Genomic DNA, 27704 nt, shown 5'->3' with positions numbered 1-27704 from the left:
GGGTCCTTTTTTGAGTCATTTTTGGGACTATTTTTGGTCATTTTAAATCAAATTTTTCAGACATTTTTTGAGCCATTCTGGGACCATTTTTTGTTCATTTTTTGGGCCGTTTTTCTTTCACTTTTTGAGCCATTTCTGAGCCATTTTTTGCCATTTTTATTCCATTTTTTTGCCATTTTTATTTCTTTTTTCCCCCATTTTCCTTTTCTCCTTCCTGGCTGGGGGCGTGGCTTTCTGGGGAGTGGGCGTGGTCTCCGTGGGAGTGGGCGTGGCCTTCCAGGAACTTCCGGAGCCTCGCGGGGTAGTCGGTGATGACTCCGGTGGCGCCGAGGCCGAAGGCTTCCTCTACAAAAAATCCCGCTCCTCATTCAGCACCCAAAGCCACACCTACAGGGGGCGTGGCTTGGCGTGGGGGCGTGGCTTGGGGTCCTAGCCCCTCCCCCTTCCCCCCAGCCCCTCCCCCACAGCGAAAACCCGGAGGTTTTAGGGCAAAAAATGAAGATTTTGGAGCCAAAATGGCCGATTTGCCCCTCCCCCGCCCTGAAATTTGCATATTTGGCCCCTCCCCCAAAAATATTGGCCCCTCCCCCATCCCAAAATTTAATATTTAAACCCCAAATTGGCGATTTTAACCCCTCCCCCCACACCCAAAATTTTGAATTTTTAACCCCAAAAAAGGGAAAAAAATTTGGCCACTCCCCCACCCCAAATTTGCATTTTTTAACCCCAAAAAAGGAAATTTTGGCTCCTCCCCCGTTCCAAAATTGAAGATTTTAACCCCAAATTGGCGTTTTTAGCCCCTCCCCACACCCAAAAATTTGAATTTTTAACCCCAAAAAAAGGAAAAAAAATTGGCCACTCCCCCACCCCAAATTTGCATTTTTTTAACCCCAAAAAAGGAAATTTTGGCTCCTCCCCCGTCCCAAAATTTAATATTTAAACCCCAAATTGGCGATTTTAACCCCTCCCCCCACACCCCAAAAATTTGAATTTTTAACCCCAAAAAAGGGAAAAAAAATTGGCCACTCCCCCACCCCAAATTTGCATTTTTTTAACCCCAAAAAAGGAAATTTTGGCCCCTCCCCCATGCCAAAATTTAATATTTAAACCCCAAATTGGCGATTTTAACCCCTCCCCCCACACCCAAAAATTTGAATTTTTAACCTCAAGAAAGGGAAAAAAATTTGGCCACACCCCCCACCCCCGAATTTGGGATTTTTGGCCACGCCCCCACCCCAAATTTGCATTTTTTAACCCCAAAAAAGGAAATTTTGGCCCCTCCTCCACACCCTAAATTGGGATTTTAGTCCCTCCCCAAAAAATTGAAGGTTTTGACCCAAAATTGGCATCAAAGCCCCTCCCCCACCTCCAAATTTGCATTTTTTACCCCAAATTTCGGGAGTTTTGCCCTTCCCTCACTCCAAATTTGCATTTTTTAACCCCAAAAAAGGAAATTTTGGCCCCTCCCCTCATTTGTCACTTTTAGCTCCTCCCCTGCCCCAAAAATGACAAATTTTAACCCCAAAATTCTCATTTTTATCCCAAAATTGGTGATTTTCACACCAAATTTGCATTTTTAGCTCCTCCCCCACATCTAAATTTACATTTTTAGCTCCTCCCCCTTAAAATTTACATTTTTTGCCCCTCACCAATCCAAAATTTGCACATTTTTACCCCCCAAAAATTAGAAAATTTGGCTCCTCCCCCTTTTACCAAAATCGGTGCTTTTTCATCCCCAAAATTTGCATTTTTAGCCCCTCCCCCACCACCAAATTTACATTTTTAGCTCCACCCCTCCCAATTTGCATTTTTTGGCCCCTCCCTCACTCCGAAATTTGCATTTTTAGCCCCACCCCCACATCTAAATTTACATTTTTAGCTCCTCCCCCTTAAAATTTACATTTTTGCCCCTCCCCCAACCCAAAATTTGCACATTTTAACCCCAAAAAATGAGAAATTTTGGCTCCTCCCCCTTTTACCAAAATCGGTGCTTTTCACCCCCAAATTTGCATTTTTAGCCCCCCAAAAAAGGAAAATTTTGGCCCCGCCCCCACCACCAAATTTACATTTTTTAGCTCCTCCCCCTCCAAATTTGCAGTTTTGGCCCCTCCCTCACTCCCAAATTTGCATTTTTAGCCCCACCCCCACATCTAAATTTACATTTTTAGCTCCTCCCCCTTAAAAATTTACATTTTTTGCCCCTCACCAATCCAAAATTTGCACATTTTAACCCCCAAAAAATGAGAAAATTTGGCTCCTCCCCCTTTTACCAAAATCAGTGCTTTTCATCCCCAAAATTTGCATTTTTGGCCCCTCCCCCACTCCCAAATTTGCATTTTTAGCCCCTCCCCCACCCTAAAATTTTCATTTTTAGCTCCTCCATTTGCTTTTTGGCCCCTCCCTCAACCCAAAATTTGCAAATTTTTAACCCCAAAAAATGAGAAATTTTGGCTCCTCCCCTTTTACCAAAATCGGTGCTTTTCACCCCCAAATTTGCATTTTTAGGCCCCCCCAAAAAGGAAAATTTTGGCCCCGCCCCCACCACCAAATTTACATTTTTAGCTCCTCCCTCTGCCAATTGCATTTTGGGCCCCGCCCCCACTCCCAAATTTGCATTTTTAGCCCTACCCCCACATCTAAATTTACATTTTTAGCTCCTCCCCCTTAAAATTTACATTTTTGGCCCCTCACCAATCCAAAATTTGCAATTTTTAACCCCCAAAAAAAGAGAAATTTGGCTCCTCCCCCTTTTACCAAAATCGGTGCTTTTCACCCCCAAATTTGCATTTTTAGCCCCCCAAAAATTAGAACATTTTGGCCCCGCCCCCACTCCGAAATTTGCATTTTTAGCCCCACCCCACATCTCAATTTACATTTTTAGCTCCTCCCCCTTAAATTTACATTTTTTGCCCCTCACAATCCCAAATTTGCACATTTTTAACCCCCAAAAAATTAGAAAATTTGGCTCCTCCCCCTTTTACCAAAATCGGTGCTTTTCACCCCCAAATTTGCATTTTTAGCCCCCCCCAAAAAGGAAATTTTGGCCCCGCCCCCAGCACCAAATTTGCATTTTTAGCCCCTCCCCCACATCTAAATTTACATTTTTAGCTCCTCCCCTTAAAAATTTACATTTTTTGCCCTCACCAATCCAAAATTTGCACATTTTTACCCCCCAAAAAATTAGAAAATTTGGCTCCTCCCCTTTTACCAAAATCGGTGCTTTTCACCTTCAAATTTGCATTTTAGCCCCTCCCCCACTTCAAAATTTGCATTTTTAGCCCCCAAAAAAGGAAAATTTTGGCCCCGCCCCCACCACCAAATTTACATTTTTAGCTCCTCCCCTCCCAATTTTCCGTTTTGGCCCCTCCCGCACTCCAAATTTGCATTTTTAGCCCTTCCCCCACCCTAAATTTTCATTTTTATCTCCTCCCCCTCCCGATTTGCATTTTTGGCCCCTCCCTCAACCCAAAATTTGCACATTTTTAACCCAAAAAATTAGAAATTTTGGCTCCTCCCCTTTTACCAAATCGGTGCTTTTCATCCCAAATTTGATTTTTAACCTCCCCACTCAAATTTGCTTTTAGCCCCCCAAAAGGAAAATTTTGGCCGCCCCACCACTAAATTTACATTTTTAGCTCCTCCCCTTTCCAATTTGCATTTTTGGCCCCTCCCTCACTCCCAAATTTGCATTTTTAGCCCCACTCCCACCTCGAAATTTACATTTTAGCTCCTCCCCCTTAAAAATTTAGATTTTTTGCCCCTCACCAATCCAAAATTTGCAATTTTTAACCCAAAAAATTAGAAATTTTGGCTCCTCCTCCTTTTACCAAAATCGGTGCTTTTCACCCCTAAATTTGCATTTTAGCCCCTCCCCCACTTCCAAATTTGCATTTTTAGCCCCCCAAAAACGGAAAATTTTGGCCCCGCCCCACACCAAATTTACATTTTAGCTCCTCCCCTTTCCAATTTGCTTTTTTGGCCCCTCCCTCACTCCGAAATTTGCATTTTTAGCCCCTCCCCCACCCTAAATATTTCATTTTTAGCTCCTCCCCTTAAAATTTACATTTTTGGCCCCTCCCCCATCCAAAATTTGCACATTTTTAACCCCAAAAAATTAAAAATTTTGGCTCCTCCCCCTTTTACCAAAATCGGTGCTTTTCACCCCCAAATTTGCATTTTTAGCCCCCCTCAAATAAAGGAAAATTTTGGCCCCTCCCCCACTCCCAAATTTGCATTTTTAGCCCCACCTCCACCCTAAAAATTTTCATTTTCAGCTCCTCCCCCTCCCGATTTGCATGTTTGGCCCCTCCCCAACCCAAAATTTGCATATTTTTAACCTCAAAAATTAGAAAATTTGGCTCCTCCCAAATTTGCATTTTTAGCCCCAAAAAAGGAAAATTTTGGCCCCTCCCCCACTCCCAAAATTTGCATTTTTAGCCCACCCCCACATCTAAATTAAAAATTTTAGCTCCTCCCCCTAAAATTTACATTTTTGGCCCCTCCCCCAACCAAAATTTGCACATTTTTAACCCAAAGAATTAGAATTTTGGCTCCTCCCCCTTTTACCAAAATCGGTGCTTTTCACCCGCAAATTTGCATTTTTAGCCCCTCCCCCACTTCCAAATTTGCATTTTTAACCCCCCAAAAATGAAAATTTTGGCCCCTCCCCACTCCCAAATTTACATTTTTAGCTCCTCCCCTCACTCCCAATTTGCATTTTTGGCCCACCCCCACCCCAAATTTGATTGTTTGGCCCCTCCCCCTGCTCTAATCCCTCCTCTCCTTGGCCACGCCCCCTTTGGAGTGGCCACGCCTGTTTTTCCTGAAGCCACGCCCTTTCACGTTGGCCCCGCCCCCTCACCTGCAGCCCGCGGCTCTGGAGGAACTTCAGGAGTTTGGGGCGGAGCACGAACCTGGGGGCGGGGCAGAGTGACCGGTGAGTGACCTCTGACCCCTGAGTGACCCCTGAGTGACCCCTGAGTGACCAATGAGTGACCAATGAGTGACCCCTGAGTGACCATTGAGTGACCACTGAGTGACCCCTGAGTGACCATTGAGGGACCACTGAGTGACCAATGAGTGACCAATGGGTGACCCCGGAGTGACCCCGGAGTGACCTCTGAGTGACCACTGAGTGACCAATGAGGGACCACTGAGTGACCACTGAGCCAAAATGGCCAAAAATGGCCCAAAATTGACCCCGGAGTGACCACTGAGTGACCAATGAGTGACCACTGAGTGACCCTGAGTGACCAATGAGTGAGCAATGAGTGACCATTGAGTGAGCATTGAGTGAGCAATGAGTGACCATTGAGTGACCACTGAGTGACCAATGAGTGACCTCTGACCCCGGACTGACCCCTGAGTGACCACTGAGTGACAAATGAGTGAGCAGTGAGTGACCAATGAGTGACCAATGAGTGACCCCTGAGTGACCACAGAGTGACCCCTCAGTGACCCCGGAGTGAACGCTGAGTGACCAATGAATGACCATTGAGTGACCCCTGAGTGACCACTGAGTGAGCAATGAGTGAGCACTGAGTGACCCCTGAGTGACCAATGAGTGACTCCGGAGTGACCCCTGAGTGACCACTGACCAATGAGTGACCATTGAACCCAAAATAGCCCAAAAAATGCCCCAAAATGGCCAAAATGACCCTTGAGTGGACCACTGAGTGACCCCGGAGTGACCATTGAGTGACCCCTGAGTGACCAATGAGTGAGCAATGAGTGACCCCTGAGTGACCAATGAGTGACCGCTGAGTGACCAATGAGTGACCAACGAGTGACCACATGAGTGACCAATGAGTGACCAATGAGTGACCATTGAGTGACCAATGAGTGACCTCTGAGTGACCAATGAGTGACCACTGAGTGACCAATGAGTGAGCACTGAGTGACCCTGAGTGACCAATGAGTGACCACTGAGTGACCAATGAGTGAGCAATGAGTGACCAATGAGTGACCAATGAGTGAGCCATGAGTGACCACTGAGTGACCACTGAGCGACCACTGAGCAATGAGTGACCATTGACCCAAATGGCCCAAAAATGCCCCAAAATGGCCAAAATGACCTTGAGTGACCCCTGAGTGACCAATGAGTGACCAATGGGTGACCCTGAGTGAGCAATGAGTGACCAATGAGTGACCATTGAGTGACCACTGACCAATGAGTGACCACTGAGCCAAAATGACCCAAAAAATGCCCCAGAAATGATCCAAAAATGACCCCTGAGTGACCACTGAGTGACCAATGAGTGACCACTGAGTGAGCAATGAGTGACCACTGAGTGAGCAATGAGTGACCAATGAGTGACCAATGAGTGACCAATGAGTGACCAATGAGTGACCGCTGAGTGACCAATGAGTGAGCAATGAGTGAGCAATGAGTGACCAATGAGTGACCAATGAGTGACCACTGAGTGACCCCTGAGTGACCAATGAGTGACCAATGAGTGACCGCTGAGTGACCAATGAGTGAGCAATGAGTGAGCAATGAGTGACCAAGGAGTGACCACTGACCAATGAGTGACCACTGACCCCAAAATGCCCCAAAACTGATCAAAAATGACCTGAATGACCACTGAGTGACCATTGAGTGACCAATGAGTGACCACTGAGCCAAAATGGCCCAAAAATGCCCCAGAAATGATCCAAAAATGACCCCTGAGTGACCCCTGAGTGACCACTGAGTGACCACTGAGTGACCACTGAGTGACCAATGAGTGACCAATGAGTGACCAATAAGTGACCAATGAGTGACCAATGAGTGACCAATGAGTGACCATAGACCCAAAACGGCCAAAATGGGCCACAAATGACCTGAGTGACCGCTGAGTGACCACTGAGTGACCAATGAGTGGCCACTGAGTGACCACTGACACAAAATGGCTAAAAATGCCCCAAAAAATGACCCCGGAGTGACCACTGAGTGACCACTTAGTAACCCCTGAGTGACCAATGAGTGACCCCTGAGTGACCATTGAGTGACCACTGAGTGACCACTGAGTGATCAATGAGTGACCACTGAGTGACCAATGAGTGACCAATGAGTGACCCCTGAGTGACCAATGAGTGACCAGTGAGTGAGCAATGAGTGAGCAATGAGTGACCCCTGAGTGACCACTGACCAATGAGTGACCATTTACCCAAAATGGTCCAAAATAGCCCCAAAATGGCCAAAATGACCCCTGAGTGACCACTGAGTGAGCAATAAGTGACCAATGAGTGACCACTGAGTGAGCAATAAGTGACCAATGAGTGACCCCTGAGTGACCAATGAGTGACCAATGAGTGACCACTGAGTGACCCCTGAGTGACCCCTGAGTGACCAATGAGTGACCACTGAGTGAGCAATAAGTGACCAATGAGTGACCACTGAGTGACTCCTGAGTGACCCCTGAGTGACCAATGAGTGACCACTGAAGTGAGCAATAAGTGACCAATGAGTGATCACTGAGTGACTCCTGAGTGACCCCTGAGTGACCCCTGAGTGACCAATGAGTGACCAATGAGTGAGCAATGAGTGACCCCTGAGTGACCATTGAGTGACCACTGAGTGAGCAATGAGTGACCAATGAGTGACCAATGAGTGACCACTGAGTGACCCCTGAGTGACCAATGAGTGACCACTGAGTGACCATTGAGTGACCAATGAGTGACCCATGAGTGACCCCCTGAGTGCCCAATGAGTGACCAATGAGTGACCAATGAGTGATCAATGGGTGACCAATGAGTGACCAATGAGTGAGCATTGAGTGACCATTGAGTGACCAATGAGTGAGCAATGAGTGACCAATGAGTGACCACTGAGTTACCCCTGAGTGACCATTGAGTGACCAATGAGTGACCCCGGAGTGACCCCTGAGTGACCAATGAGTGACCAATGAGTGAGCAATGAGTGAGCATTGAGTGACCCCGGAGTGACCCCTGAGTGACCAATGAGTGACCAATGAGTGAGCAATGAGTGACCATTGAGTGACCAATGAGTGAGCAATGAGTGACCACTGAGTTACCCCTGAGTGACCACTGAGTGACCACTGAGTGACCATGGAGTGACCAATGAGTGAGCAATGAGTGACCAATGAGTGACCACTGACCAGTGAGTGACCAATGAGTGACCTCTGAGCGAGCAATGAGTGACCAATGAGTGAGCAATGAGTGACCAATGAGTGACCACTGACCAGTGAGTGACCAATGAGTGACCTCTGAGCGAGCAATGAGTGACCAATGAGTGACCAATGAGTGAGCAATGAGTGAGCCATTGAGTGACCAATGGGTGACCCCTGAGTGACCAATGAGTGACCAATGAGTGAGCAATGAGTGAGCAATGAGTGACCACTGAGTGACCAATTGGTGACCAATGAGTGACCCCTGAGTGAACAATGGGTGACCCCTGAGTGACCAATGAGTGACCAGTGAGTGACCAATGAGGTACCAATGAGTGACCAATGAGTGACCATTGACCCAAAATGGCCCAAAATGCCCCAAAATGGCCAAAATGACCCTTGAGTGACCATTGAGTGAGCAATGAGTGACCATTGAGTGAGCAATGAGTGACAATGAGTGAGCACTGAGTGACCCCGGAGTGACCACTGAGTGACCAATGAGTGACCACTGAGTGACCTCTGAGTGACCCCGCAGTGACCACTGAGTGACCAATGAGTGACCATTGAGTGACCACTGAGTGACCAATGAGTGACCACTGAGTGACCATTGAGTGACCACTGAGTGACCACTGAGTGACCAATGAGTGGCCACTGAGTGAGCAATGAGTGAGCAATGAGTGACCACTGAGTGACCAATGAGTGACCGCTGAGTGACCAATGAGTGACCAATGAGTGACCAATGAGTGACCACTGAGTTATCAATGAGTGACCACTGAGTGACCTCTGACCCCTGAGTGACCAATGAGTGAGCAATGAGTGAACAATGAGTGACCGCTGAGTGACCAGTGAGTGACCACTGAGTGACCACTGAGTGACCATTGTGTGACCACTGAGTGACCAATGAGTGACCACTGAGTGACCCCTGAGTGACCACTGAGTGACCCCTGAGTGACCAATGAGTGAGCAATGAGTGAGCAATGAGTGACCACTGAGTGACCAATGAGTGAGCAATGAGTGACCAATGAGTGACCATTGAGTGAGCAGTGAGTGACCAATGAGTGACCCCTGAGTGACCCCTGAGTGACCAATGAGTGACCACTGAGTGAGCAATGAGTGACCAATGAGTGACCAATGAGTGACCAATGAGTGAGCAATGGGTGAGCAATGAGTGACCCCTGAGTGACCCCTGAGTGACCAATGAGTGACCACTGAGTGACCAATGAGTGACCAATGAGTGACCAATGAGTGAGCACTGAGTGACCAATGAGTGACCAGTGAGTGACCATTGAGTGACAATGAGTGACCACTGACCCAAAATGGCCAAAAATGGACCCAAAATGACCTGAGTGACCACTGAGTGACCCAATGAATGACCAATGAGTGACGAATGAATGACCACTGAGTGACCCCTGAGTGACCACTGAGTGACCACTGACCCAAAATTGCCCAAAATGGACCTAAAATGACCCCAAAATGACCCCTGAGTGACCCTATGGTGACCCCTGAGTGACCCATGGTGACCCCAGAGTGACCCCGGAGTGACCCCTGAGTGACCCCATGGTGACCCACCGGTGACCCCGCCCCTCCCCACTCACCAGGCCGCCATCTTGCTCAGGGCGTGTCCGGCCAGGCCGCGGGGGAGGGGGAAATACGTCCTGGGGAAGGAGGGGGAGGGGTCAAAGCCACGCCCACACGGCTCTGACCACGCCCACTCCCGCATAAAGCCACGCCCACCACGATTAAGCCACGCCCACTTCATTAAATATGCCTTCTGTTGTTTTAGCCCCGCCCCTTTTGCACATGTCTAGTCATTAAGCCACGCCCTATTCCTTTGACCACGCCCCTATTCTTTTAGCCACGCCCACTTATTAAGCCCCACCTCATCTCCAATACACACTCATTCAGCACGCCCCCACCTCTTAGCCACGCCCATTTCCTTTTAGCCCCCACTGTAATATTTAAGCCCCGCCCGCTCCCTTTTGACCACTCCCCCTATCCTTAAGCTCCTCCCCCTTTTGTCCTGCTTAATTTAGCTCCATGCTATTTAAGCCCCACCCCCCTCTTTAGCTCCGCCCCTTTCCTTTAGACCCGCCCCTTCTCTTAAGCCCCTCCTCCATATCTTCCTACCAATCCCCTTCCTTAGCCACGTCCCTTTCCTTTAGCCCCGCCCCTTCCCTTTAGCCCCTCCTCCATCTCTTTCTACCAATACCCTTCCTTTAGCCACGCCCCTTTCCTTTAGCCCCACCCAATCCCTTTAACCCCGCCCCTTCCCTTTAGCCCCGCCTCCTTTTCTTCCTACCAATCCCCTTCCTTTAGCCACGCCCCTTTCCTTTAGCCCCGCCTCCTCCCTATAACCCCACCCTTCCATTAAGCCCCACCTATTATTTAGCCCCGCCCCATTTTAGCCCCACCCCTTCCATTCACCCCACCCAATCCCTTTAACCCCGCCCACTCCATTTAGCCCCACCCCTTTCTTTTAGCCCCGCCCAACTCCCGTTGGCCCGCCCCTTTCCTTTAGCCCCTCCTCCATCTCTTTCTATCAATCCTCTTCCTTTAGCCACGCCCCTTTCCTTTAGCCCCGCCTCCTCCATATAACACCGTCCATTCCATTAAGCCCCACCTATTATTTAGCCACGCCCCATTTTTAGCCCCACCCCTTCCATTAGCCCCACCCAATCCCTTTAACCCCCGCCCATTCCATTTAGCCCCACCCCTTTCCATTAACCCCACCCAATCCCTTTAACCCCGCCCATTCCATTTAACCACACCCTTCCTTTTAGCCCCGCCCAACTTTGTAAGCCCCGCCCCTTTTAAGACACCCCCGCCTTGGGCCCCGCCTCCTCCCTATAACCCCGCCCATTCCATTAAGCCCCACCTACTATTTAGCCCCACCTCATTTTTGCCCCACCCATTCCATTAGCCCCACCATCCTTTAACCCCGCCCATTCCATTTAGCCCCACCCCTTCTCTTTAACCCCTCCTCCCTCCCTTTAACCCCGCCCATCCTATTTAGCCCCACCCCTTCCTTTTAGCCCCGCCCAACTTTGTTAGCCCCGCCCCTTTTAAGACAATCCCACTCCTTTAGCCCCGCCCCCATTGTCCCCTCCCACTCCTTAAACCCCGCCCCCTCTGCTTTAGCCCCGCCCCATTTTAACCACCCCTATTTTAGCCACGCCCCTTCCCTTTAGCCCCGCCCCCTCTGTTTTTCAAAATTCACCAAAAATCCATTTTAACCCTTTCTTCACCGGTTTTTTCTTGCTTTTATGTGTGGGACGAGCTTGACCCATCCTGCCCTTCCCCTACCTTCAAAACCCCCAAAATTTTTGTAAAAAAATCCCAAAATATCGCTAAAAAATCCAAAAAATCACATTAAAAATAAAAAAAAATTTGCCAAAAATCCATTTTTAACCCTTTTTTCGCCGGGTTTTTTTGTTCTTGGTGGAAAAAGAACCTGACCCCATCCCGCCCCTCCCCCACCCACCAAAAAACCCCAAAATTTTTGTAAAAAAATTCAAAAAAAATCCCAAAACATCGCTAAAAAATCCCAAAAAATCCCCCCAAAAAAATCACCAAAAAAATCACCAAAATTCCATTTTTAACCCTTTTTTCGCCGGTTTTTTTTTTGTTCTTGGTTGGGAAAAAAGAACCCTGACCCCATCCTTCCCATCTCCCACCTCCAGAAAACCCCAAACTTTGTAAAAAAATCCCAAAAAATCACTAAAAAATCACCCAAAAATCACTTTAAAAATCGCAAAAAATTCGCCAAAAATCCATTTTTAACTCTTTTTTTGCCGGGTTTTTTTGTTCTTAGTTGGAAAAAGAACCTGACCCCATCCTGCCCTTCCCCCCAAAAAAACCCAAAATTTTTGCTAAAAAAATCCCAAAAAAACCAGTAAAAAATCGCTAAAAAATCGCCAAAAAATCGCAAAAAATTTGCCAAAAATCCATTTTTAACCCTTTTTCACCGGGTTTTTTTTGTTCTTGGTTGGAAAAAAGAACCTGAACCCTCCCCCACCCCTCCCCCACTCAAAAAACCCCCAAAACTTTCGCTAAAAAAATCCCCAAAAAATCGCTAAAAAATCACTAAAAAATTGCTAAAAATTCGCCAAAAAATCGCCAAAAAAATCCATTTTTAACCCTTTTTTCGCCGGTTTTTTTTGTTTTTGAGGTGTGGAACGGTCGGCTTTGATTTCAGGCCCTCCCCCACCTTCAAAAACCCGAAAACTTTTGCTAAAAATAAAAAAATTGGCTAAAAAATCGTTAAAAAATCGCCAAAAAATCCCCAAAAATTCGCCAAAAATCCATTTTTAACCCTTTTTTCTCCGGGTTTTTTTTTTGTTCTTGCTGAAGAAGGAACCTGAACCCTCCCCCGCCCAAAAAACCCTCAAAACTTTTGCTAAAAAATCCCAAAAAATCGCTAAAAAATCCCCAAAAAATTGCTAGAAAAATCAAAAAAATTCGCCAAAAATCCATTTTTAACCCTTTTTTCGCCGGTTTTTTTTGCTTTTGAGGTGTGGAGGGTCGGCTTTCATTTAGGCCCCTTCCCCACCCTCAAAATCCCCAAAAATCTTTGAAAAAAACATTTTAAAAAATCCCCAAAAAATCACCCAAAAATCAACAAAAAATCACATTAACAATAAAAAAAAATTCACCAAAAATCCATTTTTAACCCTTTTTTCGCTGGGTTTTTTTTTGTTCTTGCCTGAAGAAGGAACCTGAACCCTCCCCCACCCCAAAAACCCTGTAAAAAATTCCCCAAAAAACCACTAAAAAATCACTAAAAAATCGCTAAAAAAGCGCCAAAAATTCACCAAAAATCCATTTTTAACCCTTTTTTCTCCGGGTTTTTTTTTGTTCTTGCCTGAAGAAGGAACCTGAACCCTCCCCCACCCCAAAAACCCTGTAAAAAAATTCCAAAAAACCACTAAAAAAATCGCTTAAAAATCGCTAAAAAATCCCCCAAAATTCGCCAAAAATCCAATTTTAACCCTTTTTTCTCCGGGTTTTTTTTGTTCTTGCCTGAAGAAGGAACCTGAACCCTCCCCCTCCCTTCCCCCACCCAAAAAAACCCCAAAACTTTTGTAAAAAATTTAAAAAAAACCACTAAAAAATCACCAAAAAATCCCCAAAAAATCACAAAAAATTCGCCAAAAATCCATTTTTAACCCTTTTTTCGCCGGTTTTTTTTTGTTTTTGAGGTGTGGAACGGTCGGCTTTGATTTCGGGCCCTCCCCCACCCTCAAAATCCCCAAAAATCTTTGAAAAAAACATTTTAAAAATCCCCAAAAAAATCACCCAAAAATCACCAAAAAAACCACTTTTAAAATCAAAATAATTCACCAAAATTCCATTTTTAACCCTTTTTTCTCCGGGTTTTTTTTGTTCTTGCCTGAAGAAGGAACCTGAACTATCCCCCGCCCCTCCCCCACTCAAGAAACCCTCAAAACTTTTGCTAAAAAATAAAAAAAATTGGCTAAAAAATCGCTAAAAAATCGCCAAAAAATCGCAAAAAATTCGCCAAAAATCCATTTTTAACCCTTTTTTCGCCGGTTTTTTTTTGTTTTTCTCCTTTTTTTGGGCCCTCACCGGTTGATGATGGAGGGCAGCGGGAAGAGCAGCGCGGCCTCGCCCAGCGGCAGCAGCGGGAGCAGCCCCAGGTACCAGAGCAGCAGCGTCAGCAGCCCCCGCTCCAGCGAGAAACAGAACGGCATCTCCGGGTGCTGGGTGGGGGGGAGGGGAGGGGAAAAAAAGGGGTCAGGAAAGGGTTAAAGGGTGGGGGAGGGGCCCTGCCCGACCCCCACCCCGATAAAACAAAAAAAACCCGGCGAAAATCGGGTGAAATTCAAAAAAAATCCGATTTTTTTTACCCCAAAATTTGGATTTTTTGAACCTCAAAATGCCCCAAAATTCGCATATTTTTTAACCCCAAAAATCCCCCAAAATTCGCATTTTTTAACCCCAAAAATCCACCCAAAATTCCCCAAAATTTACATTTTTTTTTTTAACCCCCAAAATTCGCATATTTTTTAACCCCAAAATCCCCCAAAATTTGCATTCATTTAACCCCAAAATCCCCCAAAATTTGCATTCATTTAACCCCAAAATCCCCCAAAATTCGCATTTTTTGAACCCCAAAATTTGCATTTTTTTAACCCCAAAATCGCCCAAAATTTGCATTTTTTTAACCCCAAAAAACTCCCAAAATTCGCATTTTTTGAACCCCAAAATTCCCCCAAATTCGCTTTTTTTAACCCCAAAATTTGCATTTTTTGAACCCTAAAATCCCCCAAACTTTGCATTTTTTTAACCCCAAAATCGCCCAAAATTCGCATTTTTCCCCACCCAAAATCGACCCAAACTGGCCCAAATTCCCAATTTTTCCACCCCAAATTCCCTAAAATTACCCAAAATTTAAATTTTCTCCCAAAATTCCAGATTTTCCACCCAAAATTCTCCTTTTTTGACCCAAAATCCCCCAAAATTTGCATTTTTTAACCCCAAAATTTGCATTTTTTTAACCCAAAATCCCCCAAAATTCGCATTTTTTGAACCCCAAAATTCCCCAAAATTCGCATTTTTTCAACCCCAAAAATCCCCCAAATTCGCTTTTTTTGAACCCCAAAATTCCCCAAAATTTGCAGTTTTTAAACCCCAAAATCGCCCAAAATTCGCATTTTTTAACCCCAAAATTTGCATTTTTTGACCCCAAAAATCCCCCAAAATTCGCATTTTTTTAACCCCCAAAATTCCCCCAAAATTCGCATTTTTAACCCCAAAATCGCCCAAAATTCGCATTTTTTTAACCCCAAAATGACCCAAAATTTGCATTTTTTAACCCCAAAATTCCCCCAAAATTTGCATTTTTTGAACCCCAAAATCCCCCAAAATTCGCATTTTTTAACCCCAAAATCCCCCAAATTTGCATTTTTTGAACCCCACAATCCCCCAAAATTCGCATATTTTTTAACCCCAAAATCGCCCAAAATTCGCATTTTTTTAAACCTAAAATCCCCCAAAATTTGCATTTTTAACCCCAAAAATCCCCCAAAATTTGCATTTTTTAACCTCAAAAATCCCCCAAAATTTGCATTTTTTTAACCCCAAAATGACCCAAAATTCGCATTTTTTGAACCCAAAAATCCCCCAAAATTCGCATTTTTTGAACCCCAAAATTTGCATTCATTTAACCCCAAAATCCCCCAAAATTCGCATTTTTTAACCCCAAAAATCCCCCAAAATTCGCATTTTTTAACCCCAAAATCCCCCAAAATTTGCATTTTTTTAACCCCAAACTCCCCAAAATTTGCCTTTTTTTAACCCCAAAATTCGCATTTTTTGAACCCCAAAATCCCCCAAAATTTGCATTTTTTAACCCCAAAATTCCCCAAAATTCGCATTTTTTGAACCCCAAAATCCCCCAAAATTCGCATTTTTTTAACCCCAAAATCCCCCAAAATTCGCATTTTTTAACCCCAAAATTCCCCAAAATTTGCATTTTTTAACCCCAAAATTCCCCAAAATTCGCTTTTTTTGACCCAAAATTCGTCAAAATTCCCATTTTTCCATTGAAAATTACCCAAATTTCCCATTTTTTTCTTCTCAAAATTCCCAAAATTTCACTTTTTCCCACCCATAATTCCCATTTTTCCATAAAAATTCCCAAAATTCCCATTTTTATCCCCAAAATTGCCAAAAATTTGAATTTTTCTTCCCAAAACTTCCCTAATATTCCCCAAAATTCCCATTTTTCCACCATTAAATCCCAAAAAATTCTCAAAATTTCCACTGAAAATTCCCCAAAAAACCAAAATCCCTCAAAATTCCAATTTTCCATCCCAAAATTCCAATTCTAATTAAAAAATTATAATTAAAAATTCTCATTTTTCCACCCAAAATTGATTTTTCACCATTTTTTTTTTTGGCCTTGTGGAGTGGGCGGGGCCAGAACAAGCCCCGCCCCCTCCCCGTCCCAAATTCCCGCCAAAATTTTGGGTTAAAAAAATCCCAAATTTTCAAAAATTCCTTTAAAAAATCGCCAAAAATCCATTTTTAACCCTTTTTTTTCCGGTTTTTTTTTGTTGTGGAGGTGGGGGAGGGGCCAGAGTCAATTCTGCCCCTCCCCCACTCCCCCAAAATCCCAAAATTTGGGTTAAAAACCCCAAAATTTGGGTTCAAAACCTCCAAAATCTTTGAAAAAATCATTAAAAAATCGCCAAAAATCCATTTTTAACCCTTTTTTCGCCGGATTTTTTTTGGTTTTTCAGTGGGGGAGGGGCCAGAGTCAATCCTGCCCCTCCCCCATCCCAAAATCCCCCCAAAATTTGGGTTTAAACCCAAAAATTTGAGTTAAAAACCTCCAAAATCTTTCAAAAAATTGGTTAAAAAATCGCCAAAAATCCATTTTTAACCCTTTTTTCGCCGGGTTTTTTTTGGTGTGGAGGTGGGGGAGGGGCTCAGTGTGGGGGAGGGGCCAGAGTCAATCCTGCCCCTCCCCCACTCCCCAAAAACCCCCAAAATTTGGGTTAAAAACCTCCAAAATCTTCAAAAAAATTCGTTAAAAAATCGCCAAAAAATCCATTTTTAACCCTTTTTTCGCCGGGTTTTTTTTGGTTTTTAGGTGGGGGAGGGGCCAGTGTCAATTCTGCCCCTCCCCCATCCCAAAATCCCCCCAAAATTTGGGTTTAAAACCCCAAAATTTGGGTTAAAATCCTCCAAAATCTTCCAAAAAATCATTAAAAAATCGCCAAAAATCCATTTTTAACCCTTTTTTCGCCGGGTTTTTTTTGGTGTGGAGGTGGGGGAGGGGCCCTGGGGTGGGGGAGGGGCTCGGGGTGGGGGAGGGGCTCACGGCTCGGCGGCATTTGCGCAGGATTCGCTCGCGGAAGGAGGCCCAGAGGGTGATGGGGGCGCGGTCGAAGCTCCGGACCAGGGAGGCCACCTGGGGGTGGGAAAATGGGGGGAAAATGACCCAAAAATGACCCAAAATTGACCCAAAATTGACCCAAAAATAACCCAAAAATTACCCAAAAAATGATCAAAAATTGACCCAAAAATGACCCAAAAATGGCCCTAAAATGACCCAAAAAAAGATCAAAAATTGACCCAAAAATGACTTGAAATGATTAAAAAACTGTGAAAAAGCGACTGTAAAATGATCCAAAATTGACCAAAAATTGACCCAAAAAATGATCAAAAATTGAACCAAAAATGACCCAAAAATGGCCCTAAAATGAGCCAAAAAATGATCAAAAATTGACCCAAAAATGATCAAAAATTGACCCAAAAATGACTTGAAATCACTAAAAAAATCTGTGAAAAAGTGACTGTAAAATGATCCAAAATTGACCAAAAATTGACCCAAAAAATGATCAAAAATTGAACCAAAATTGACCCAAAAAATGATCAAAAAGTGAACCAAAAATGACCCAAAAATGACCCCAAAAATGATCAAAATTTGACTAAAAATGATCAAAAATTGACCCAAAAAATGACCCAAAAATGGCCCTAAAACTGATTTAAAAATGACTTGAAATAACTCAAAAAATGGTGAAAAAATGACCCAAAAATGACCCAAAATGGAGCAAAAAATTACCCAAAAAATGATCCAAAATTGACCCAAAAATGACCCCAAAAAGTGATCCAAAAATGACCAAAAAATGACCCAAAAATGACCCAAAATGGACCAAAAATTGACCCAAAAAATGATCAAAAATTGACCCAAACCCGACAAAAATTGACCCAAAATAACCCCAAATAGTGATCAAAAAATGGCCCAAAAATGATCAAAAATTGACCAAAAAATGATCAAAAAATGATAAAAATTCTACCCAAAAAACTACCCAAAATATGATCAAAAATTGACCCAAAAAGGATCAAAAATTGACCAAAGAAGGACCCAAAAATGACCCCAAGAATGATCAAAATTTGACCAAAAAATGATCAAAAATTGACCCAAAAATGTCTTGAAATGACTCAAAAAATGGTGAAAAAATGACCCAAAAATGACCCAAAAAATTACAAAAATTGACCAAAAAATGACCCAAAAATGACTTGAAATTACTAATAAAATTGTGAAAAGGTGACCATAAAATGACCCCAAAATTGATCAAAAAATGGCCCAAAAAGTGATCCAAAATGACCCCAAAAAATGATCAAAAATTGAACCAAAAATAGCCCTAAAATGACCCCAAAAATGATCAAAATTTGACCCAAAATTGACCAAAAAATGATCCAAACTTGACCCAAAAATTACCCAAAAAATGATCAAAAATTGAACCAAAAATGACGCAAAAATGGCCCTAAAATGACCCAAAAATGGGCCTAAAATGACCCAAAAAATGATCAAAAATTGACCCAAAAATGACCCAAAAATGACCCCAAGAATGATCAAAATTTGACCAAAAATGATCAAAAATTGACCCAAAAATGACTTGAAATGATAAAAAAACTGTGAAAAAGTGACTGTAAAATGATCCAAAATTGACCAAAAATTGACCCAAAAAATGATCAAAAATTGACCCATAAATGAGTAAAAATTGACCAAACATTGACCAAAAAATGATCCAAAATTGACCAAAAAATGACCCAAAAATGACCCAAAAATGATCAAAAATTGACCCAAAAAATGACCCAAAAATGACCCCAAAAATGATCAAAAATTGACTAAAAAATGTCTTTAAAATGACCCAAAAAAGGGTCCCAAAAATGATTTAAGCTGGCACAAAAAATGGGACAAAAAAGATAAAAAAATGTATCTAAAATTATTCCAAAAAGGTACAAAAAATGGCCCTAATATGACCCCAAAAATGATCAAAAATTGACCAAAAATTTACTTGAAATGACTCAAAAAATGGTGAAAAAGTGACCCAAAATGACCCCAAAAAATGATCAAAAATGTCACAAAAAATGTCACAAAAAATGACCCAAAAATGACCCCAAAATGATCAAAATTTGACCAAAAAATGACTCAAAAAATGATCAAAAATTGACCCAAAAATGATCAAAACTTGACCCAAAAAATGATCAAAAATTGAACCAAAAATGATCAAAAATTGAACCAAAAATGATCAAAAATTGACAAAAAATTGACCCAAAAATGACCCCAAAATGATCCAAAAAGGACCAAAAAATGACCCAAAATAACCTAAAAATGCTAAAAATTGGCCCAAAATTGCACCAAAATTGCGCAAAATGCACCAAATTCAACCCAGAGTGGCCAAAATTATTTTTTAATTGACAAAAATAATTAAAAATTTAGGAAAATAACCCAAAAATGGCCAAAAATTCCCCCCAAAAAATCCCAAAAATGACCCAAAATGGCCGAAAATGCCCCCAAACCTCCCCCACCCCAAGCCCCGCCCCCTTTCGTGACCTCATTGATGAGGTCATCATCGTCGTCCTTGACCTCGATGCTCATTGGCTGCCGCGGGAAGCGCTGAAAGACCTCGACCAATCGGGGGATTCGGCGATCGCAGCCAGAGGAGAAAGAGCCTGGAGGGGGCGGGGCTTAAATGGGGGCGTGGCTTTGTGTGGGGGCGTGGCTTAGGAGGTGTGGGCGGGGCTAAACTCCAGTAGGCCACGCCCCCAAGCAGAAAAACCCGGGAATTTTGGGGTTAAAAATGGGAATTTTGGGGATTTTTTTTGAATTTTGGGGGTGGGGGAGGGGAGAATTTGGCCAAAATTCCCAAAATTCCCAATTTTAAAGACAAAATTGCCCAAAATTCTCATTTTTCTGCCAAAAAATTCTCATTTTTCCACTGTAAAATTCCACAAAATCCTGATTTTTTTCACGCATAAAATCTCATTTTCCCACCCAAATTTGCCTAAAAATTCTCATTTTTCCACCCAAATTTACCTAAAAATCCCCATTTTTTCCCTCAAAATTTCTCAAAAATTCCATTATTTCCACCCAAAATTCCCTTATTTCCCAAAAAAATTCTCAAATTCCCCTTTTTAAACCCAAATTTTCCCCGAACTCCCATTTTTTTCACCAAAATTTCCAGATAATTCCAATTTTTCCACCCAAAATCACCAAAAATTCGATTTTTCCTTGACAAAATGTCCAGTTCTTAACCCAAATTTCCCCCAAAAATCTCCATTTTTGCCCCAAATATTCCCATTTTTTCCTCCAAAAATTCCCATTCCTGAAGACAAAATTTCTCAAAATTCGTTTCTGAATTTTTTTTCCCAAAATTTCCCAATTTTTCTCTTTTTTGACCCAAGAATTCCCAGATTTTTCCCAAAATTCCCATTTTTTGGTCACCTGGTGAAAACGTCACCTCCAGGGGGCTCCGGTACGGGGGCAGGTCCTGAGGGGAGAGATAATTAAATTATTAATTAATTAATTAATAATTAATTAGCGGTTAATTAGGGTTAATTACTGCTCAATTTTGGTTAATTAATGCTTAATTATGGTTAATAAGAAGTTCATTAGGGATTAATTAATTTGAAAGTTTACTTAGGGGTTAAAATAGCATTAGCAATAAATAAAATGAAATATATAAATATATAAAATAATATATATAAATATATATAAATATATATAAATATATATAAATATATATAAATATATAAACATAAAAATATATATATTTAAAAAAATATATATATATAAAAAATATATAATATATATATAATAATATATATATTATATAATATATATATATTATATATAATATATATAATATATATAATATATATATAATATATATATAAAAAAATATATATATAAAAAAATAAATTAAAAAAAATAAAATAGCATTGCATAATTAGCATTAATTATGTGTTTATTCTGGAGTAAATTTAAATTGATATTAAAATATGATCTATTAATTATCATTAATTATCATGATGAAGTATCATTAATTACCACCAACACCCATTAATTACCCCTAACTCCCACAAATCACTAATTAACCCACCCTGATTAACTCCCCTTTCCCCATTACCCAAATTAATAAACACCTAATTACCCCAATCCCGTTATACCCCTTAATTATCACTAATTAATCACTAATTAATGAACCTTGTAATCGATCTGGGTGATATCAAGATGGCGGCCGCTCTGTCGCGACAGATCCCGGTCGTGACAGACGACGACGACGCCGTCGCGGGTGCGGCGCACGTCCAGCTCCAGCCAATCACAGCCCTCGGAGACCGCGCTGGGGGCGGGGCCAAGAAAAAAGGGGCGGGGCTTAGCGATAGACACATTAATATAGTTGGATGTAAGTGGAAGGGGCGTACCCACAATGAAAGGGGGCGGGGCTTAGATAAACAGCCAATCACAGCCCTCAGAAACCGCGCTGGGGGCGGGGCCAAGAAAAAAGGGGGCGGGGCTTAGCGATTGACCCATTAAAATAGCTGGAGGCCAATGGAAAGGGCGTGGCAAAGGAAAAAGGGGCGGGGCTTAGATATTGACAAATTTAAAAAGCTAAAGGCCAGTAGAGGGGGCGTGGCCATATAAAAGTGGGCGTGGCTTAGATATTGAAGGATTAAAATTGAGCAGGAAGGCAGGGGAGGGGGTGTGGCCACATCAAAAAGGGCGGGACTTAATTATTGTCCCATTAAAATAGTTATAAGCAGTGGAAGGGGTGTGGCCACAATAAAAAGGGGCGGGACTTAATTATTGGCCCATTAAAATAGCTATAGGTAGTGGAAGGGGCGTGGCCACAATAAAAAGGGGCAGGACTTAATTATTGGCCCATTAAAATAGCCATAGGCAGTGGAAGGGGCGTGGCTAAGAGGAAATGGGGCGGGGCTTAGATATTGACCCATTAAATTAGCTGGTGTGGGCACAATAAAAAGGGGCGGGGTTAAGAGATATAGCCAATGACAGAGCTTGGTGATGGTGGAGGGGGCGTGGCCACAACAAAAGGGGGCGGGGCTTAGATATAGAGACAATTATATCCCTCAGACAACATGAAGGGGGCGGAGCCAAGAGAAAACGGGGCGTGGTTATCATGAGAGTGGTTAAAAGGGGGCGGAGCCAAATTCTGGAGTGGTGCTGGCCCTTTAAGAAAACGGGGAGGGTAAAAAAGGGGCGTGGCCAAGAGGAAAGGGGGCGTGGTCTCACTGCTCAAAGGCCTCCATGGTGTTCTCGATCCGCTCCCCTGCACCTGTAGGGGTTAATTAGGCCTAATGAGGGCTAATTAAGGGTTAATTAGCACTAATTAAGGTTTATTAAAGTTCATTAGGGGCTTCATTGGTTCCTCTTTATCTCAAGCCCCGCCCCCTTCTTAAGCCCCTCCCCCACCCAACCTCCTCCCTCAATTATCCCACCCCTTCTCCTTTAACCACGCCCCCTCCCCATTAAACCACACCCCTCGTCTTTAGCCCCGCCCACTCCTCCATGCTTTCCCTAATTTCCCACCCCTACCCTTAAACCCCTCCCCCAATTTCCCAAGCCCCGCCCCTTTTCCACCCCTCTCCTTTCCCTTAACCCCTCCATATTAAGCCCCTCCCCCTCCTGTTTAGCCCCGCCCCCTCTCCTACATTTCCACATCCAAATCCCATCCCCCAATCTCAAGCGTCTCCCCCTCCCCATTAGCCCCGCCCCTCTCAATTAACCCCACCCCCTCAACTGAAGCCACGCCCCCTCCTCTTTAGCCCCGCCCCTCTTTTACCAGTTCCCTTTAACCTTTTCCCTCCCCCACCCCAAACACCTCCGCCCCTGGCCACTCCCCTTCCCCACCCGCTCCCTCTTTAGCCCCGCCCCTTCCTTTAACCCCGCCTCCTCTTTTAACACCGCCCCCCTTATTTTAAAGCCCCGCCCCCCGATTTTTTTAAGCCCCGCCCCCTCTCACCTCCCCTGTGCGCCACCGCCTTTCCCGGCACCGCCAATTTGGGCCCTGCCGAGCCCCTGCGGGCAAGGGCGGCCACCAAAACCCCCCCGAGCGCGGCCGAAACCGCCCCGAGCGCCACCCCGAGCGCCAGCGCCGCCATGGCTGCCCTCCCGGACTGGTTTGGACTGGTTTGGACTGGTTTGGGTGGGGCCGCGCACCTGTCTCAGGTGTGGAGATAAGGGGTGCCTCGGTACCCACAATGCACTGCGTTAACACGGGGGATCTTCCGCCTCGTTACCCATAAGGCACGGCGTGATAAGGAAGTGCTGGTTTGCCATGGTACCCAGAATGCACTGCAGGAACATGAGGGTTGCTTCCGCCTCGGTACAAACAATGCACCGCGGAATCAGGAAGTGTTGGTTTGCCTCGGTACCCAAAATGCAGTGCGGGAACAAAAGGGTTGCTTCCGCCTCGTTACCCACAACGCACCGCGAGATAAAGAAGTGTTGGTTTGCCTCGGTACCCACAATGCAGTGCGGGAACATTGGGGTTGCTTCCGCCTCGGTAAACACAATGCACCGCGGAATAAGGAAGTGTTGGTTTGCCTCGGTACCCAAAATGCAGTGCGGGAACAAGGGGGGTTGCTTCCGCCTCGGTACCCACAATGCACGGCGGGTTAAAGAAGTGTTGGTTTGCCTCGGTACCCACAATGTAGTGCGGGAATAAGGGGGGTTGCTTCCGCCTCGTTACTCACAATGCACCGCTGGATAAGGAAGATTTTGTTTGCCTCGGTACCCACAATGCATTGCGAAAACACAGGGATTGCTTTCGCCTCGTTACCACCAATGCACCGCGGGAGGAATTTCCGCGATTTAATTGAGACGGGGCTCAAGCTGGGAGCACTGGGGGCCCAAACTGGGAGTTCAAACTGGGAGCACTGGGAGCCCAAACGGGGAGCCCAAACTGGGAGCCCAAACTGGGAGTTAATTTTCGCCTCGGTACCCACAATGCATTGCGGTTGCAGCGGCTGCTTCCGCCTCGTTACAAACCATGCATCGCGAGGACAAAGAATTTTCCTGGTTTTAGAGGAAGTGCCTCGGTACCCACAGTGCACTGCGCTGATAGAGGTGCTTTCCGCCTCGTTACCCACAATGCAATGCGGAAACGGAGAAATTGTCGGGGTTTAAATAGGCGCTGCCCCCCCCCAAAATCCCTAAATTATGCAAATTTATGCAAATCAACGCCACCTAAAAGCTGTCCTCACATCAGCACAACATACAATTGAGTAAATTTTGTTGCGGTTATGCAAATTTATGCAAATAAGCTCTATACCAAAGCTGTTTTCACCCAAGGATGACATCAACACTCTATGCAGATGAGGAATATTTATTGCTTTTATGTAAATTAATGCAAATCAATCCAACCTTAAAGCCAACCTCATCTAAGGATGATGTAACCACAATATGCAAATTAGAAATATTTATTTTATGCAAATCAACATAAAATTAAAGCTACGCATTACCAATGGATGACATCACCCCTATATGCAAATGAGAAATATTTTTGTATGCATACAAATTTATGCAAATCAACTCAAAATCAAAGCCGCTCTTACTCAATGATGACACAAACACGATATGCAAATGAGGAATGTTTATTGCCTTTATACAAATTAATGCAAATGAGCTGAAGCACCGCCCCCTTCAATCTCCATTTAAGGCCCTAAACGTGGCGTGGCATCAACCAATCAGAGCCAGGCTGTGCTAATTTATGCAAATCCATGAAGATGAAGCGGAGATGGGAGAATTCGGTATGCAAATTTATGCTAATGAGCCGCGCTCCTCCTCCCACTGTTCCGGGGTCAGGGTTCGCTGCTCCAGGGCGTGGATGCGGCTGAGCTCCTCCTTCAGCGCCTCGTTAACGAGCCTGGACATTAATTAGTCGCTAATTAGCACTGTTATTTAGCTAATAAATATTTTAATAACACCCTCGTTAATCCCGTTCGCTTTATTCCTTAATTAATCCCTTAATTAATTATTCCAGTCATTGAAACCCTGTATTAACCCCGTATACTCCAATAATTAATCCATTAATTAAAATTTCCCATTAACCCTCTCATTCCCTTTAAGCCCCACCCCATTTGCCACACCCAAATTAAGCCCTGCCCACCCCATTAAGCCCCGCCCCTTTCCCCATTCCTAATTGAAGCCCCGCCCCTGTTATTTATGCATATTTTAGCCCCTCCCCTTTTTCTTATAAGAAAATTCAAGCCCTGCCCCTTTCTCATTTATACCCTATTCCAGCCCCGCCCACTTACCCATTTCAACCCAGTTTGAGCCCCGCCCCTTTTTCATCCCAACCCAGGTAAACCACGCCCACATTCCCATCCTCCCCGTCTTAAGCCCCGCCCACTCCCTCACCACCAACCCATTTAAGCCCCACCCATTTTCTCATTTGAATTCTATTTAAGCCCCACCCATTCAAAAAAAACCATTAAAGCCCCACCAATTCTTAATTAAAACCCCAATTAAGCCCCGCCCCTTATTCCATTAAATTTCCATTTAAGCCCCACCCCTTTCGCATTTTCCCCCATTGAAGCCCCGCCCATTTTTTATTTAAGCACCGCCCATTTCTCCACTTAAACCCCTCCTTTTACAATTTATTCCTCAATTAGCTCCGCCCCTTTATGAATTTAAACCCTATTTAAGCCCCGCCCATTTCCTATTTCACGCAATTTAGGCCCCGCCCCTTTTAAAATTTAAACCCCACTCAAGCCCCACCCGTTTACATATTCAAATACCACTTAAGCCCCGCCCATTTTCACAAATAAACATTTAGACCCATATTTAAGCCCCACCCATTTCCTTAAACCAACCATTTAAACCCCGCCCATTTCCTAATTTAAGCCCCGCCCATTTTCCCCAAATAAACCGCATTAATCCCCGCCCATTTCCCCAAATAAACCACATTTAAGCCCCGCCCCTTTCCTATTTTATTCCCATTTAAGCCCCACCCCTTCCCCTATTTATACTGCACAACGCCCCGCCCCTTTCCCATTAAAACCCGATTATAGCCCCGCCCCTTCTCTTACTTTAACCCCCTAAGGCCCCGCCCATTTCCTCACTGAAGCCCCGCCCCTTTCCCTATTCCCAACCAATTTCAGCCCCACCCCTTTCCTATAAAATCCCACTTAAGCCCCACCCCTTTTCCAATACAACCACTCAATGCAAGCCCCGCCCCATCTGGCCACGCCCCCTTTTAGGCCCCGCCCCCACCGGTGCCTCTGGAGGGTTTTGAGGCCGCGGAAAATTCCGGAAACGACGAAAACGCGGAAGCTGCCCTGGCACAGCTCGGGGGAGTCCTGCACCTCCTGCAATTAGCGGTAATTAGCGTTAATTAGCACTCGTTAACTCCCCCGCGCACCCCACAAAAAATAATTGTTTATAATTATTTTATAATTAATATTTAAGTAATGTTGTGTGGTTATTGTTGGTTGTTATTTGGTAATTAGAAAAGAATAAATGCTAATTGTTCGCTAATCAAAATCAATTAATTATTATTAATTACCACCCATTCACCTTTACTTATAATCAATATAAAATTAATGTAACTAACTCCCCAACCCCTAATTAACACCAATTAAGTATTAATTAACATTATATGAAAACTATTTAACAATTATTAACCACTAATTACCATAATTTTGAGAAAAATTAACACTAATTAACACCTATTAGACTTCTAATAAAACTGCAATGTAATTAACAATATATAATGCAATTAATTATAAATACAAGTACCACCCTCATTCACTAATTACCACCGATAAAAAACTAATTGACAGCTGCAAATCACTAATTAATAGCCATTAATTAGTAATTACGACCAAAAGGCTGCTAATTAACGTCCGTTACACTCTTATTATCATGCTTTATTACTAATTACCACCCACTAGCTACTAATTAACAATCCCAAACTACTAATTACCAGCCGGTAATTGATAATTAGCTACCATTGCCTACTAACTAACAGCGAATAGGGGTTAATTAGGAGGCAATTATGCACTAATTAAATCACTTATGGAGTTAATATAGCCTTTATTAACATTGACTTATTAACCCCTATTAAGCACTGATCATAAAAAGTGCTATAAACTAAGCCCCTTTTATGCCCTTCTATCTCATAATTACCACCTCCCATCACTAATTAACCCCTCCCAGTACTTATTAATACCCTAATTAGCCTAATAAACTCTATATAACCCCAGCCCCGCCGACCCCCAACCGCTCATTAACCGCCATTCCGGCTAATTAACCCCGTCTAAGGATAATGAACCTGCTGCCAGCGGTAATTAACGCTTAATCAATTATTTAACGAATTAATTACCACGTGCTCGGCCTGGAGCCGCTCCTGGAGCCGCAGCCGCAGCTCCTCGGCTGTGGGAGGCTCCATTTCCGCTTCCGCCTGCGTCACTTCCGCTCCGCGTGGAGACTTGTGGGTACCGAGGCGGATACAGATGAATTTCATTGTGGGTAACGAGGCAAAAAAAGATGTTTTCCAAAGGATTGTGGGTAACAAGGCGGAAGTAAAGCCCTGCCATTACTTGAGGTACCAGTACGAACCAGTTTGGACCATTAACGGTCAAGTGACGTCACTAAAGGCACCGGTAACACCGGGGAAAGAGCGGAGCGGGCCCCAATCCATCGCAGACAGATGAATCGCGGTGCATTGTGGGTAACGAGGCAAAACCGCCGCCTTTTTTACCGAGGCAAAAACCCGGAAGCGCCGCTTTGTGCGCAAAGCAATGTGGGTACCG

At 43.9% G+C, this 27704-nt stretch overlaps 2 protein-coding genes across 3 annotated transcripts; both read right to left on the bottom strand.

Annotated features, from left to right (window-relative positions):
- Positions 1-140: 140 nt before the first annotated feature.
- GDPD3 (glycerophosphodiester phosphodiesterase domain containing 3) lies at positions 141-23232 on the bottom strand. Of its 2 annotated transcripts, none has more exons than XM_074558096.1 (10): positions 22910-23098; positions 22180-22222; positions 21133-21268; positions 20371-20416; positions 19480-19598; positions 16957-17046; positions 13695-13828; positions 9704-9763; positions 4862-4913; positions 141-387 (listed from the first exon to the last, which is right to left on the bottom strand). In XM_074558096.1, the coding sequence occupies exons 1-10, from the start codon at positions 23046-23048 to the stop codon at positions 346-348; spliced, it is 861 nt and encodes a 286-aa protein (XP_074414197.1). In that variant the 5' UTR covers positions 23049-23098; the 3' UTR covers positions 141-345. The 2 variants fall into 2 exon arrangements, with proteins under 2 accessions (XP_074414197.1, XP_074414198.1); XM_074558097.1 differs by lacking the exon at positions 22910-23098 and adding an exon at positions 23107-23232 and having other exon boundaries at positions 146-387.
- Positions 23233-24526: 1294 nt separating this feature from the next.
- On the bottom strand, positions 24527-27432 carry BOLA2B (bolA family member 2B). The gene is made up of 3 exons (XM_074558005.1): positions 27275-27432; positions 26164-26258; positions 24527-24814 (listed from the first exon to the last, which is right to left on the bottom strand). The coding sequence occupies exons 1-3, from the start codon at positions 27413-27415 to the stop codon at positions 24709-24711; spliced, it is 342 nt and encodes a 113-aa protein (XP_074414106.1). The 5' UTR covers positions 27416-27432; the 3' UTR covers positions 24527-24708.
- Between the last annotated feature and the right edge of the window lie 272 nt (positions 27433-27704).

The sequence above is a fragment of the Zonotrichia albicollis genome, chromosome 24 (genome assembly GCF_047830755.1).
Source record: "Zonotrichia albicollis isolate bZonAlb1 chromosome 24, bZonAlb1.hap1, whole genome shotgun sequence".
In the NCBI taxonomy this organism is placed as follows: Eukaryota; Metazoa; Chordata; class Aves; order Passeriformes; family Passerellidae; genus Zonotrichia; species Zonotrichia albicollis.
The sequence above is the reverse complement of the archived record's forward strand: the minus strand, read 5'-3'. Positions and strand labels throughout refer to the sequence as shown.